At 32.3% G+C, this 15,345-nt stretch overlaps 2 protein-coding genes across 4 annotated transcripts; both read right to left on the reverse strand.

Moving 5' to 3' along the window:
* Window positions 1-648: 648 nt before the first annotated feature.
* Window positions 649-9,331, reverse strand: LOC148621608 (protein PBDC1-like). Of its 2 annotated transcripts, XM_088576163.1 has the most exons (6): window positions 9,186-9,331; window positions 5,294-5,359; window positions 3,695-3,754; window positions 2,860-3,000; window positions 2,003-2,114; window positions 649-1,698 (listed from the first exon to the last, which is right to left on the reverse strand). In XM_088576163.1, the coding sequence occupies exons 1-6, from the start codon at window positions 9,207-9,209 to the stop codon at window positions 1,607-1,609; spliced, it is 495 nt and encodes a 164-aa protein (XP_088432289.1). In that variant the 5' UTR covers window positions 9,210-9,331; the 3' UTR covers window positions 649-1,606. The 2 variants fall into 2 exon arrangements, with proteins under 2 accessions (XP_088432289.1, XP_088432291.1); XM_088576165.1 differs by lacking the exons at window positions 5,294-5,359; window positions 9,186-9,331 and adding an exon at window positions 5,170-5,260.
* A 2,428-nt stretch (window positions 9,332-11,759) lies between these two features.
* Window positions 11,760-15,109, reverse strand: LOC148621609 (uncharacterized). Of its 2 annotated transcripts, none has more exons than XM_088576162.1 (3): window positions 15,035-15,109; window positions 13,149-14,384; window positions 11,760-12,449 (listed from the first exon to the last, which is right to left on the reverse strand). In XM_088576162.1, the coding sequence occupies exons 2-3, from the start codon at window positions 14,382-14,384 to the stop codon at window positions 12,075-12,077; spliced, it is 1,611 nt and encodes a 536-aa protein (XP_088432288.1). In that variant the 5' UTR covers window positions 15,035-15,109; the 3' UTR covers window positions 11,760-12,074. The 2 variants fall into 2 exon arrangements, with proteins under 2 accessions (XP_088432288.1, XP_088432287.1); XM_088576161.1 differs by lacking the exon at window positions 15,035-15,109 and adding an exon at window positions 14,874-15,027.
* Window positions 15,110-15,345: the final 236 nt, after the last annotated feature.

A 15,345-nucleotide genomic window follows, 5' to 3' on the forward strand; every position in this document is an offset into this window, starting at 1 on the left:
GTAGAAAAACCAATTTCGAAGTCCCATACCATTTTACTCTTACTCAGGCAGCAACCATTTTATTTTTACAGGGGGTTATGGATTTTTTCTGGGGAAAAAAACTTTGTTTCTGGAAAATGTGAAAAAAAAATAATTTGATATCACTGGATAAGATAAAAAGTTTGTTTACAAAAAAATAACAAAAAAAAATAAATCAAGATGCTACACAGTAGTGAGATGACAAAAAAAGATTGTTTTCAATAGATGGCAAAAAAAAATATTTTTTTTTAATAGCCCTGAAAAAAGAATACAAATTTTCTTTTTCGCCCAAGAAAAAAAAAGTCTCAGAAAAAAATCAATAGCCCCTCCCCCCACCCCCACGCTCTGGTAGGTTATTTGTAAGTTAAAAAATAATAGAAAAAGCATGAATCATTTCACACAATCAAATTTGTGTACAATTAAAAAGCAGGAAACTTCGAATGGCAGCTTCATTCAATACAAACTTTAAAAAAAATTCAAGATCTTCACTGCAATGTGTTATTCACATGCAATGTGCATTTGTTGAAACTTTCAATATGTATGTTGTTGATCCAACACTCCAAAACAAAATGTTTCTGGTAGAGTAACTGTACTAAGCTTCAAGATGCACAAAGTTCGACAACAAAAATATAACAATTTTTTCACTTTTTATTAATTTGATGAATTAATTTTTGTAAAGACAACTTTTATATGATTGTTCTATATATTAATGGGTAGTTGATATAGTATGCATATAATGGTATAGAATTATAAAAGCATATGCATGGTACATAGTAATCTTCTTGTTAACTGTAACATAATAAGACACAAATACATGTAAATAAATAGTGTATTGGATTGAATTGAAAACATATGCTATGATACCAGCTACCCAAACAAGAGCCAATAATTTAAAACACACTTGTAAATCATAGATATAAAAATTGAATATCCAAATGGAAGTTTATTTTGCAAATGTTGGATAAAATGCAAAAAAAAAAGAAATTTATACATGTATAAATACAAAACAAAATAAGCAAAAAAATTTACAGAAAATTCATCAATAACAAAATTTGGTTGCTTAATTCTTAAAGTATAAAATATTTTAAAATAAAAGTTAATACATGGAATAAAGAAAACGAGCACCTGCTAAAATTTAAGACGATAAAGAATTCCATGGTGTCAACTTTACAATCTGTATGACAATTTGGGGTATTTGAAGGCCCTTATTTTTTTTTAGTAAAAATTAAAATTCCAGTATGAATATGAACACATGTGTTTCTGTTTGTTTTAAAGTACATAATGAACATAACATTAAGTTACACGTCAGAATTCACACTTCATAAGTCATTTTTTTAAACAGGAACTATTTTTTCACCCTTTGACCTTACATATAAAATTGCTCCAATAGATGGTTAAGTAAACAGACTCCTGAACAACTAAGCTATTTTTATGTGTTCATGATGTTTAAGAGGAATAAGTTTTGATGAAAGCAACCTTTCATGGCAGATATCCAGGAGCACCTCACTGTCCAAAATCACTGATTACCTATTTTTGTGAAGTTGAGAATGATTCAACAGTTCAATGTAAAATAATAACAAATTAACTATCACGACTTTTCAGCCTTTTTCTGTCTGAGTCCTGAATTCAATCCTTCCCTATTTCTGGCTATTTCTATAGCTAAAAACTGTATCCTCACAACTGAAATATAAAAAAGATACAGATGTTAAATGATCAACTAACACAGCTAAACCAAGAACAGTATTCATCCAGCTCCCAATAAAAAGCTACGTCAAATATGCGAAGTCAACTTAAAAATATTGTCGAAGAAACAAATTATTATATGTACTTGAAAATTTCACTGTTACAAAATTAGATTGACTTAACCTTATTTCTTTATACAATTATTATATATGTCATTAAGATTAACACTTTCAATGTAAATTACTTTCTTTAAAATCGATTTTACTAATAAATTTCTATAGACAAATAAGATTTTACTTACCTAAAAAAGAATTTTCTTCAGAGTAATCTTTTGTACAATCAGTTCTTAACAATGTTCCCATATTATAATCTGTTACTTTCTCTTTGTAAAATTCACAAAATGATCTCCACTTCTACAAATTAAACATAATCATAGGTGAGACTTAACAACAAAATATAAAAAAATTTAAAAGTCAAATTTAAAAAATAAAAAAATAGTTGAATAAATAATGAAAACAATAAAACAAAATCCACTGATACCTGTTGTTTATACCAGTATATTCATACATACCTACAAATATTTAAGTAGCAGTCTTTATAAAAAAATCAGACAGAAGGTGATTATTGCACGTCTAAATCCCACCAAATTCACTTTTTTTTCTAAATCAAAAACTACTTTTAGACCACATAACAAGTCTTAGTTTTTTTCATTCAGTTGTTGCACTCTGGGATAAAAATCATATTGATTGAAGTTATCATTTTTAATTAGGTTGATTTGAGTGGGAATACATGTATGTTTTCCAAAAGAAAAAAAAAACAAATCTACTTTAATAATTGTAAACATTGTTTGTCAATTTTTTTTTGCACCATGAATCAACTCTTCCTCAGGCAGTGTCCAAACTTAATCAAGATTGGAACTTAATTTCACAACTTAAATCATCTTGTGTACTGTATAGTGAAAATACAGACAACTTCATAAAACTGAACAATTCCTTTATACAGACATGGGAGACAACCTAATTTGGTTGGTAACTAATCCAGCTATTTTTTTTTATTTTGTCTGCTTATCTAACAAAGTAAAAAAATATTAGTGAAGCATTAGAGAAATTATCAAAAAAAGAAAATAGTAAAAATACTTATTTTGCAAAATAAACAAACCTCTTTCCCTGCAGGTGATTTCATTTCATCAATGTTGATTACGTCTAATTTTACATCAGGAAACTCATCACGGAAATGAGTATAGATATCTGAATCACATTTGGTAAGTTTCAAGATCATAGGATCAACAGAGCTCACAAGCTGTAATAGTAAACAAAAAAACTTTTTTTCTGGATTGCAAATTGTTAACTGTGCCTTCAATGGCGTAAAAATTCCTCATTCATCTTGAAAAAATCACTCATGAAAAATCAAATCACTCTACACCTATAAAGTGCAATTCTGCAAGATACCACACACAATAAAAGTTATTAAAAAACAATAGAATTTTACCAACCCATTATTTTTTTTCTAACATGTCATATTATCTTATTGTATCAAAGTTACAATCTGATAATGCTTTAATAAAAATTATGTGCTCACTTGGCAGTACCACATTTCTTCTCTAGAAACCATATAGGAAACCAAAAAAGTAATTCAGATGGAAAAAGAAAATAGGTAAACAATGACATTATGTGATCAAGAATGTTTGAACATTCATCAATCCAATTCAGTTTTACAAAAGATGCAGATTAAAAGATAGTCCCCCTCTGAGTGAAAAAAATTGACAAAGTCCATTTTTTTTGCATCAAGAAACCATTAAAAGTCTTTCAAATGGAAAAATAATATTGGAGGTGCACAACAGCATCATGTGTGAAGTTTCATCAAATTTCATTCACTGGTTTTACAAGAGTTATGGTTTAAAACTATAGATGGATAAACAGACAGAGAGCATGATCACTATATACCTCCCTCCTTTCAAGCAGTCAGTATAAAAATAATATTTTCAATATCTTACATTAAAATAAGTTTCTGCATGATGGTAGGCCTTCATTGCCCATTCCATTTCCACATCCTCCTACAAATAAAACATCAGGTTAAGCATAGAAATGTGTTGTAAACATATCAATATTTGCAGTGTACATATTTTCACTATTTTTACAGTTGACAGGTAAGCAAAAGAAAAGTATTTACACACTATGTAAGGCTAATAATTTTTCAAACTGCAAGAATTGAAACCCGAGATGTTCACTTGACAGACTTTACAGAAATCAATTCATTTATACTTAGTGCTCATTAGTTAACAACAGGCATTACACAGGCAAAATTATTTCACATGATTTTCACATGAATTGAGCAAATAAACTAAGTGACAGAGTTCACGTGAAAAATATTTGCCTGTGTAGCAAATCTACTCAACATAACATACAAAGAAACTTTTGTGGTTAACTTTTTAAATTTCTCTTTAAGCCATTTTAACTTCCAATTAGTATTTTTTGTGTGACTACCTTTTAGTGTCAACAGACTGTATTTTACAGTTCAATACAAAAACTTCTAAAAGGGGATTCAAATGTGCATTGCATTGGACCTGTATGGATTGCATTGTGAGAACTTGTATTTCATGTACCACATTAGTTATCATAAAATATAAACACAAAGACAAATGGAATAAAAAATTTACATTCTACATTTTTCACTTTATATAATGGTATATAAAGATAAAATATTAAAGAACAAATTAAATGTTGAACCCAAAACAGTTATGCCATTTCAAGACTACAAGTATATCCAAGCAGTGATGTCATTGACCTTTTTCAAAACTATCTCAGCCTTTTTTAATTGGGAAAAATGCATCATTTTTTTAAAATGGAAAATTTGGAATACCCATACAAAAACTTTAATTTGTGATTCATTTTATACAAATTATCAAGAAAAAGACAATTCATTAATATTTATCATTGTAATTCTGATAAAAAAAACAACACCCTTGCCTTTCACTACCAGTTTATCTTTGTGATTATTTTTAAGCCATTTTTTTGTGACAAATTAGGAAACAACAGCCTTCTCTCTGAGGTAATTTAAGGCAATCAATTTATATCTGTGCCAAGCCTGTCTGGATTTCTTTTTTTAACCATTGATCAGTTTTTTAACTATCTCAACATTTCATTATATTGTTAGGGTTACAGATATGCTTTCAGAGGTTCCTAATACTTTTTAAGACTGTCAACATGGTATATTGTTGTTTGTTAGCAGCCGTTTGCTTCAATCAGACATAAAAAGTAAGATTTCTGTCATTAGTTTCAGTCTTTTGTGTAGTGTAGATGATATTACCTGTTACCTACCAAATTCAATACCAAAAAGAATCTCTACTTCCAACTACTCAAAACAAATGTCTTTTAAGGATTATTTCTATGAAATTTCCATGGCCAGTAGAATACAATGTCAGTAAACTTAACTTTTATCTGTAATCTATCATAATACATGTACACTCACATACATTGTATCTACATTAAAGGTACATTTGTATCTTATCATCCTCAAGCAGCATAAGCCATTTTGGGGAAAAAAAGTTGAGAAACAACATTGTATCTGATGTAGAAGAATGGTTCAGCCATACCCGATTTTCATATTTTGATGCATCTGTACACAATGCTCCCACACCAGCCTGGACTTGATTAGCATTCTGAAAAATAAACCAATAATAAATCAAAACACTGTTCATGAAACATAAAAACTTCAGTTTTGGAAAAACAACCTCTAGAATTCAATTTTTTTAATTTTCAAATTGAACAAAAATGCAGGTTTATAGCTGTCCTGAGAGAAAGGTAACTCCATATATCTGTTAAGAAGTGTTTCAGGATTCCCTGTGATGAAAAATTTGATGAATGACACCCCATTCCGTATTTTTACCCAATATCCCTATTTGAGCAACCAAAGTGCATTGGCAGTATATTTATTGATGATGTACAAATTTACAGTCACTGACGGCATATATCACTTTGGCTCTGCCTTCTATCCTACCCTTGCTTGACCTATCTATTAATTAAAGCATCACTATCTGGATCCACTAGGGGGAAAGAAATGTAAAAAAAATCATCTCAAATAAGAATTAAACTTATCATAATTAAAAAAAAATTAAATGAACAGGATTAATATTTCAATATAAAAACAATAACACTGAATAGAAATGAAAAATATAAAAATTCTGCACAAATCAGAAAAAAACAAGGCTTTCACCTAAATTCTAAGCCTCATCCATATTCTGACTTTAATTCAAGTCAATACACTGTTATTCTACAATGTATATGAAACCTCTTTTGGCAAAAGCATGCCATGTTCCCATTAGAATTTTTTCAAGAGATATTAAGCAAGCAAAGCTTGCTCTTAAATGTACAGAAATTCATCTAAAAATTCCTCATATTGAGAAACTTTCATCCAAAAAACACTACATCTGGTTACATTAAAGCTTCAGAAATCATGAAAATGCAGTCTAAGACAAAACATTTAAAAGACGTCTATGTTATACTTCCAGATATTATACTTCTTCTAGTTAGAGATCTAGATAAAACCTGCAATCCATGCTGAACCCAGAACAGTTCTTCCGATAATTTTACTAATAATTGGAATCTCCCAGTTATATACTGATGAATAAATTCCTTAAAAAGACTTGGTAAAATGATAAATGGCATGAAGTCTAACTTGTTGAAAAGGGAACCTGATACTTTCACTTCGGACAAAAGGCCACTGCCTTCCTCACAGATTCATATATAGAAAACCTTGGGTGAAGGAAAGCTTCGACATATCAACATATATGACTTTAGCTATGCAAGTCATTTTGGCCACACTACCACTTCAGCCATAGTTATCTGGCCACAATATATTTTGTCCACACATTTTTAAAATATTGTATATGGTTACAAATATTACATAAATTTGTATTTTAAAGTTTGAAAAAAAGATGGATGACTGTGGTAAACTTATAAAAGATAATAATAATTTATTTAAAAAAGAGCAATTGACATAAGTAGGAAAAAAAAGGTGAATACATAATTGATAAACATAAACAAATTATTAAATAATTGTTAAAAACTACTAAGGGAGATAACACCAGTTAATATTTCAGAAAGTTTAAACAACAATGATAATTTATAACACAACTTGAACAATTACCCAAGCTGTGTACTCAAGCTGAAAGGGGAGGGTCAAAATTAGTAAATTGCTATTACTTTATTAGGATTGACTCCTATACTTCCATAACTATTTACAGTATCCCTGAATTATATGCATATTTGCTCTCTGCAGTTATTATTCCATGCTGTTTGATTGATTATGTATAACATTTCTTGTTTTGTAAATGCTAAAGCTGTTTATGCTGATGCAATAAAGTTTCTTCTTCTTTAGAAGTTGCCTCAGAATTATTTTCATGAATTAAAGACGACAGAAAAATAAATTGTATCAATAAACTGCAATACATTTTTATTTCGTAAAAAAAACTTAAAGATTGTATTAAGAAAATTGTGTAAATTTATTCAAATTAGTGAAAGCTGGATTCTCTCTAATGTACTTTTTTAAAAAAATTCCACAACTATAGCAAAATTTATGTATAAAAGTAGGGAGTGTATATTAAATATAAAGTTCCTGATAAAAGGTATAGTTTGTTTCTCGGTTATTTCATATCTACATTTTCAAAATTTTTCATGTACGTTTAAAGAATGTGACTTCTGTAAAAACATTGTTAGTTTGTTTTTTTTTTTTAATGAATGTTGTTATTTGTAGTTTCTAGCATCGAATTATAATTAAATTTAATTACAGCTTAATGTCTCTAGTACGTAATGATAATTAATCAGTAATCATGTAGGTAATTTGATTATAGAGCCTTTTAATTATCATGCCACGTGCAATTACCTGTTTATTTAATTACAATCAAATCATGTAATTATTTACTAAAATCGTCATGTAAAAATTGGAAGACAAGCTTCCTTTAAATTTAAATTATATGGAGCTGTTGCCCAATGCAATAGTTGTCTTTTTAGTTGACGACACTGGTTATACTTTCAATGACGAAATTATGTCTTTTTATCGAATTTACGTGGGTTAATGATGTATTAATAATGATCTGATACAACATTCAAATACAAAAAGAACCAAGTCCTTCTCATTTCAGCATTATATACCTGTCCATTGCTACATCATTCTGTGGGTATTTTTGTGATGCAAATCATTCTTAGGCAGAGATTTGCAGTTTGTATGTCATCGGCACTCATGTTATGTTATTCGTGTAATTTCTTTTACTATGAACATCTATTTTAAAGCAAAACGATATTTTCCTTTTTACTCTAATAAAACTATTTTACGAAAAAAAGAAGCATGCGCTGATAAAAAATGCAACTTTTTTTTAACAAATTAAAATACTTGATTCAAGGATATATATATAATCAAGTCTAAACTACACCCCAACTCTAGAACTCTAGAATCGATTAAAGGTTGCAAATTTATGATGCAAATTTGGCTGCTCCCTCAGCGGGATTCGAACCCCTTCTCTTCTTTGACATCTATGGCAACACCGCCTGCAGTATGTCCAACGCTCTAGACCACTCGGATAACTTGGCTATATAATACAGCTTTCGTTAACCGAGTGATACTTCCTCATAAGTAAATGTAGAGCGCTAACATTAGCACATGATGTAACTGAATAGGACAACCTCTGATGGTATCGAGTAAGACAATAGAGGACCTGTAACAGTATACAAATACAGTCACACCAAGTATATAATACATACATTTGTATAAGTAGTCTAATGGGGTGAGGCAACTCTACCATCTTACTTGCTAGTAAATTACTATGTAGATACATAGCATGAACCGCGAGGATCAACATGGTATGTTAATACAAGGATGCATACATATATATAATCAAGTCCAAACTATAACCCAACTCTAGAATCGATGCGAGATTGAAAATTTGCAATGCAAATTTGGTTGCTCCCTCATCGGGATATAAATATATACACACAAACACACTTCTTTGTATCTAAAGACATAATGAGATACAAAAAGACACACAAATGATTGTATGAAGTCATATCATTCCTCTCCTACTGGAGTTATGCTCTCGTTTGTCCAATATAGTTTTCCCCGCAACCACTGCAAGTTACAATGTACAAAAGATTTTCTGAGGTACAACTACAAGTAAAACTGCTCTTTATATTAAATATATTTCCAGAACTAAATGTAAAAGATTTAACTTCTTGATTGACTGCATATTGAAAACCATGGCCGAAATGGACTATGGCCGAAGAGTACTATGGCCGAAGAGTACTATGGCCGAGATGACTGGAAAGCGACTTTAGACAGTCATTAGTATTGGGATTAAGACAGAGATCACAAGCTCTCCAATAAAATCCGCGTACAGTCATTATAGATATAAGTTAACAGACAAATTTTAAATACCAATAGTCATGGGGGAGGGTTATGAATCACTCGTTTTTTATTAGTAATGGTATTCTCACCAATCCTCCGAGATCAAAAGCCATGCTGGACAGGGACAGGGACAAATATAAATCTTCAATGTATAATAATCTTTTCCTATATACAATTTTAACTGCATATTCTCAAACGCTTTGTAGACAACGACTTAATTATAACATCTTCTTCAATGACGGAATATTCCGGGTGATATATTTCCAAGCCTCATTGCCTTGCCAAAGGCCATGTGAGCTTTTGTCATCAATTGGCGTTCGTCGTCTTCAACGTCTTTTTTGTCGTCAATCGCCCGTCATCGTCGTTAACAATTTTTGAAAACTCTTCTCCTCTGACACTACTTCACCAATTAGAACCAATGAGGCTTTTTGATCCGTCGAATCAAATAAAAAAAGAACATAGGGATCAGTCAGAATTTTTCCGCGTATGTCACAAAAAAAAATCGTTTGGTTTTACCAACTTCTGTCGACTGGTCCAAAAGTGTTCAGCGTGATGTGATATATCTGTGGTCAAATTTTCGTGTTAATCTGTTCAGCCATGTTGAAGTTATTGCCCCCTTTTCGACGTTTTTTCGCTATTTTCAATGTTATTTCTTTCAGAAAATTTCTCCTCTGACCCTACCTAACCAAACAGAACTAAAACTTGGTTTGAAAGAGTAATCAAGGGAACCAAGATTCTATCGGAAATCAAAAGAATGTAGTCCGGGACATGGAAAACAGACAAACACAACAAAGAACATTAAGTAATTAAAATACTTCATACAAAGTAACAAAAGTAAATGAGCAACTCGAATACCAAATAAATGTTCCTTATGGTATCCTGCATAGCACTGATGTGGGGATTTTTGGTCCGTCGAAAAATATGGCCGCTGTTACTAAAAATAGAACATAGAGGTCATACATATGTTTTTCGCATAAATCTTCACAACCGTTAGATTTAGCAAAGTTTTGACCAGGTACAAGTGCTGAGCATGATGAGATCTATCTGTGGTCAAATTGTGTAAATCTGTTCTGCCATGTTTGAGTTATTGCCCTTTTGACGTTTGTTTCGCTATTTTAATGGTTATTTCATTAAACAAAATCATCTCCTCTGACATTACTGGACAACGATATAATAGTTCCTTAGGTTTGAGTGTTAGGAATTTTTATCCAAGGAAAAAATATGGCTGCTTTTACAAAAATAGAATGTTGCATACAAAACCTGGTGAGCGATTCAGGCTCTTAAGAACCTCAAATTCAAGTCTTTATGTTACAGACCACCAATTCAACCAATGAGCATTTGGAACGTATGCAAAAATAGTCCTACGCAGAAATTACCCATGTTCCTCATAGTGCTGTGAAAAAAGTTCTCATCTCATTTTAAAAATTTGAACAGTTTCTGAAAGGAAAAACATTTCTGTACATTTTATAGGTGCATTTTGCTTCTTGTGATGTGAAGCCTAATCTCCATAATGATTTCTAAATATACCCCTATCTTGTGAAAACACTGGGATTTCCCATGCTATTTATAGACACATCACTTCCGGTGACCAGTACTGCACTGCAAGTCTGCTAACCCCACATGCCATTCTGAGGATTGTGAGCTGACATATGCAGAATCATGCTGATATATAGTCCTCTGCAGGTTAAAGTTAAGGTAAAGTCCAGAGAAGCCATTGAATATTGTGAAATTAGCATAGAAGCCTATGGGAAGTGGAATTAGTGGTTTTTAGCCTTTATAAACGCAAGGATTTTTTATATAGTAGACGATATAAAGCCTCCTCGGTAAAAGTAAAACACTCCATAACACCATGTTCATAACAAAAATTATGAATCGATTCTTTTCTCTTTATCCTTTTCTTACTTGGCTTAAGTAAAATTAACCTTCAAAATCAAGCCCAGTCTTACTTCAGTCTAATTAAAATTAGACCTTGCGTTTTTTTTTATTTTTGATGTACTCCGGCGAAACAAATAAAAATCGGAGGGCTAATTTTAATTAGACTGAGTCTTACTTATGTGATATGGCAATACAATTTCAAAGAGATCCATTCATATTTACTTCAAGTTATTGTCCGCACATACAAAACCATTTTTTGGCCAAAAATGTTCACAGTCAACCCCAGTCTATATTTGGTGGTATGACACCTTGCTATATAATTTTCAAGTGATCCACTTAAATAATAAATTTATAGTTATGAACTGGACATAAGAATTTTGTTACATCTACGATGCTGAAAGTGGAATTATCAATTTCATCTGAAGAATGCTGGAATGCTCGATATTTTATGTTAGCTTTTTCACTTGTAAATCATGTTTTGGTCTACCATGGAATATTGCTTTCTCTCATTCGTTGTTATATAAATGCCAGTGTGACACATTCGGCTTAAAATTATTTTTAGAAGAATACATTTTGATTCTGATTATCAAGTATTCGTTTTTTTTATTGCATTTTTATCAGAAATTTTTATTTATTGATAAAAAAAAGGGGAAAATATTGATATAAAAATGATTTTTTACATAGAAATGTGGACTTCTTAAAGACAAATCTTTAAAATACCTCATCGGCGCCCCCTTAAACCACCTTTTCCGGTCAGTTTTAATATGAATTACTATTTACCACAGTGGTTTGGCAAGTTTAGGTAGAATTTTAATTACATTCTGTCTTTTACCCATAAAACAGTACACGTATACTTTAGTAACATATTGTCATTCTGAAACGCGTTGTTTATACGACCACACCTATCAAAATATACAGCTCAAAGCCTGGCTTATTTAGAGAAACTTCACGCGTACTTGCACCATACTGTCTATTTGAAGAAAAAAGCATTCGAATAACCATGTTGATATATTCGACTTCACGCTTAAGCATTACTTGCAAAATCTGAATAATCACAATTTAAAGCAAAGCATTTTCAATAACTTTCTCCTTTCGTCGTACGATTAAACTAAGCTAAGTGTGTCGCCACTGTCACTTCTTTTAAGTAGCAAGCTGTTTAGATATTCTACCAGTCCAGAAATCTGGTAAAACTCTGCTTCAGCTAAAAGTTCTCGCTGTACTGACTCACTAGGCGGCAATGTCCCTTCTTTAATGCATCCATCCCGAAGGAAATTAAGAATGTAGCGAAAATGAGTACCATCTCGGTCTATAAAATGGCTACCGTCTGCTTCTGTTTTTAGCTGATGGCGCCCACTAAACATGGCTGCTAGCATGGAGCTAGGATCACGAGTTAGAGTTGTGAGAGATGTTGAGAAGGACTGACCTCCAATGTCTAACTTTATTTTATTTTCTTGTATTCTATACATCTCTGACATTTTCTGTAAAATACCAAAGGATGAATTTTTAGAAAGGGTAATTACTTAAGAAACGCATTGTTACAGTACATAAAGTATGTTTACAAAATATGAAGTCGCGTATTTTGAAAGCCAATCAGCAATTGTACAGTTGCGAAGTTTTTTTTTCAATAACTTAGAACTAAAATGTTGTTTCTTGGTGTACACATTGTCTGGACAGTTTCCAAGTTTTGAGCAACTCATTAAATATTTTTGTGATACAAATTGCTTGAATTAGGCTTCTGGAACAGGGTTATGTTGCTACAAGATTGAAGTCATCACTACAGAAGTTTTATGGTCGTCATCATGAACTCGAGGATTGTTAAGGTGTAGTAATCTGCAACATGAGAACCGAGTTGTTCGACGTGCCATAGTTTTTCTTTCCTCCTCTCCTTTCGTCTACTCCGGACTTGACTTATGAGCAGCTCGGCTGGTGTTTCTAGAAAAGTCGAGGACGCCTACCCTAATAGTATACCTGGTCCATGCTCCCAGTTTTTAGTGGATTCCGATTTGCTCATTACCTTTTGTTGCTTTGTACGTATTATTTTGGTTATTTTATGTTCTTTGTTGTGTGTGTCTGTTTTCCATTCTTTTGATTTCCGCTAGAATTTTGGTTCGTTTGATTATTCTTTGACAAGTTAAAGTATCGGTTTCAGCTTTAAAAGTTCGAAGCGAATAAAATACCTGTAGTTCGTCATGAAAATTTTCTCTCTCCCTGTCAAATATATCTCTTTGTCTATTTAGTTCGACGAGACGTCTATCGAATACAGTTTCAAGCTCTTCCATTTTTCTTATGTGCTCTTGTTCAAAGTTTTCAATCTTTTCTTCGTTGATTCTGATCAGATTTTCGTAATCTTCTAGTGCAGAGTCTAGTTTCTTCTCTTTCTCCCTCAGTGTTTTTTCCATATTATCCACGTAACATTCTCTGATGCATAGGTTTCGTTCTCTTTGGCGAAGGTTATTGTCCCTTTCATCAACATACTCTTTTGCTCTTTGGACAAAAGCATTAAAATTAACATGGAGGTTTTCTATCATACTTTTTCCTAGATGGTCGATCTGTTCGTGGATATCTACCTCCCAGTTGCTTGTTATATCATCGAAAATATTCCGTTCGTGCAGAGGACCTACGGGGAAATCCTGAAGATCGGGTGCAGAACCAGGACTGTTCCTCCAAACGCCATCTTCTTTGCAGATTTCCATTGCTATGATAGGGCGAGTGAAGTCAGAATCTATGTTCAGTACTTTACCTATAGATTTGTCTCGGTCTACCAATAGCTGCCATTCGCTGTCCGAATCGGATTTAGCCCATAATCTTGTCTTCTCATTTTTGTGAATTTGATAAATATCTCGTAATTTCCATTCAACATGGCCAATTTTTTCAAGCTTACTGAATCGAATATTGTGAAATTCCTCTACTGGGGCATTTGAAAGCATTACTTTGAAAGAGTTCAAATTGTGTTCAATTTCCTGTGCCCTTGAGTAGGCATATACAACAAGTTTCATCGGTCGATGTCCATCTGCAAGTCCGTACCATTGGACCAACATCCTCCAAGCATCTTCATGGACTACGTCTACGGTATGAGCATAATCACGGCGTGTAATGATCGGACCAGGATGTGATCTGGTATGATACAGAAATTTTCTGTTGCTTTGAATTCCTATATATCGCTTCAGCTGTTCAAGCCATTCGGCGACCACCACGTACCAGAAGTCGCCTTCAATTTCCTTCTTAAGAAAAAGTTGTTCTAAAATAGCCTTCTGTGTCGGTAAATCTGTGTTGATATGCTGTGTTGGTACAGCAGCCATTTTGCCAAGACAAGATCTTGTGTGTCCTCTGTGTACAGCAGTTGGTGCTTCTGAACTACTGACTGTGTTGCTGTCACTATTACTGCCCACTGTTGTTTCTGGTTCATTCAGCATCTAAAAGCAATAATATAGTTACCGTTTTAGGAAACCAAGTCTTTTCAATATTCTATGCACATACCTGACTACAGAAATCGGGAGTAAAAGATACATTTTCTTCTTATGAAAAATAGTACATTCAAATGAAGTATTAGCTGCCAGTGTAGAGTGTGTAGAACTATTTGTATTGTTTTGTAACCCTTTAAGAAGCGACCGCACAACACAACGGAATGCATCATACAGACTGGATTTGTTCATAATTGTAACCGAGAAGCAAACCTAATCTTAGCTGAAAAGAGTCATAATTTGCTATGATGTTGAACATCCATCTTGTTTCCAAGGACGGTTAGGTAAACACACTTTTCTTTGCAAAAACTAGTTCTGTAGATGCATTTTTTTATGGGGTTCAGTTCAAATTTCAGTGCCGGGCTGTGGTTGCTTTGACTTGTACGGTTAACCAAAATATGTTATCTTTCGTTATAAATACTGAATACTAAATATACTTACGGTTATTGCGTATTTAAGTTTTCCAGTGTATGTTTTATAAATTGCGTCTGAAGAGTGAATCACAATCGCAAGTTACCTGACTGATGTTTACCCAAGCTGAGTTTGGAACCATACCAATAAAATCTTAGATAAAGAATTATACGTTTAACTTAAAAACTTACCAAACATACACTTCATTTGCTGATGATAATGGTGTATGCTATAAATAGTTACGCGTGTGCAATCATGAACGATCGAGGTACCGAAAGGGATATTTGGAACTCTTATTTACTTTGAATATCCCAATGAAAATACTGACACAACAGAAGTCAAAACAGAAGAACAAATTTAAGGTCTTATTCTATTTTCTTCATTTTTTTCATTGAAAACAATATTTTGATAAATAACATGAAGACGCAATTATTGAAGTGGACAACTGTGACAAATACACGAGGTCCTAGTGGTTGGAACTCCGCCCTTTTTTGTTGGAATA

The sequence above is a fragment of the Perna viridis genome, chromosome 3 (genome assembly GCF_037379345.1).
Source record: "Perna viridis isolate PV_CMFRI_1.1 ecotype Kerala chromosome 3, ASM3737934v1, whole genome shotgun sequence".
Taxonomy (NCBI): Eukaryota; Metazoa; Mollusca; class Bivalvia; order Mytilida; family Mytilidae; genus Perna; species Perna viridis.

What these genes read in the sequence shown, in the direction of transcription:
- LOC148621609 (XM_088576162.1), bottom strand. Translation starts at nt 14,384, where the DNA reads ATGCTGAATGAACCAGAAACAACAGTGGGCAGTAATAGTGACAGCAAC. An exon ending in ATTTTCATGACGAACTACAG is followed by an intron (nt 12,450 to 13,148) that starts GTATTTTATTCG and finishes GGTATTTTACAG; the next exon opens with AAAATGTCAGAGATGTATAG.
- LOC148621608 (XM_088576163.1), bottom strand. Translation starts at nt 9,209, where the DNA reads ATGGCTTTTGATCTCGGAGGATTG. An exon ending in ATGCAGAAACTTATTTTAAT is followed by an intron (nt 3,001 to 3,694) that starts GTAAGATATTGA and finishes TTACTATTACAG; the next exon opens with CTTGTGAGCTCTGTTGATCC. An exon ending in AATCACCTGCAGGGAAAGAG is followed by an intron (nt 2,115 to 2,859) that starts GTTTGTTTATTT and finishes TTTAATTTGTAG; the next exon opens with AAGTGGAGATCATTTTGTGA.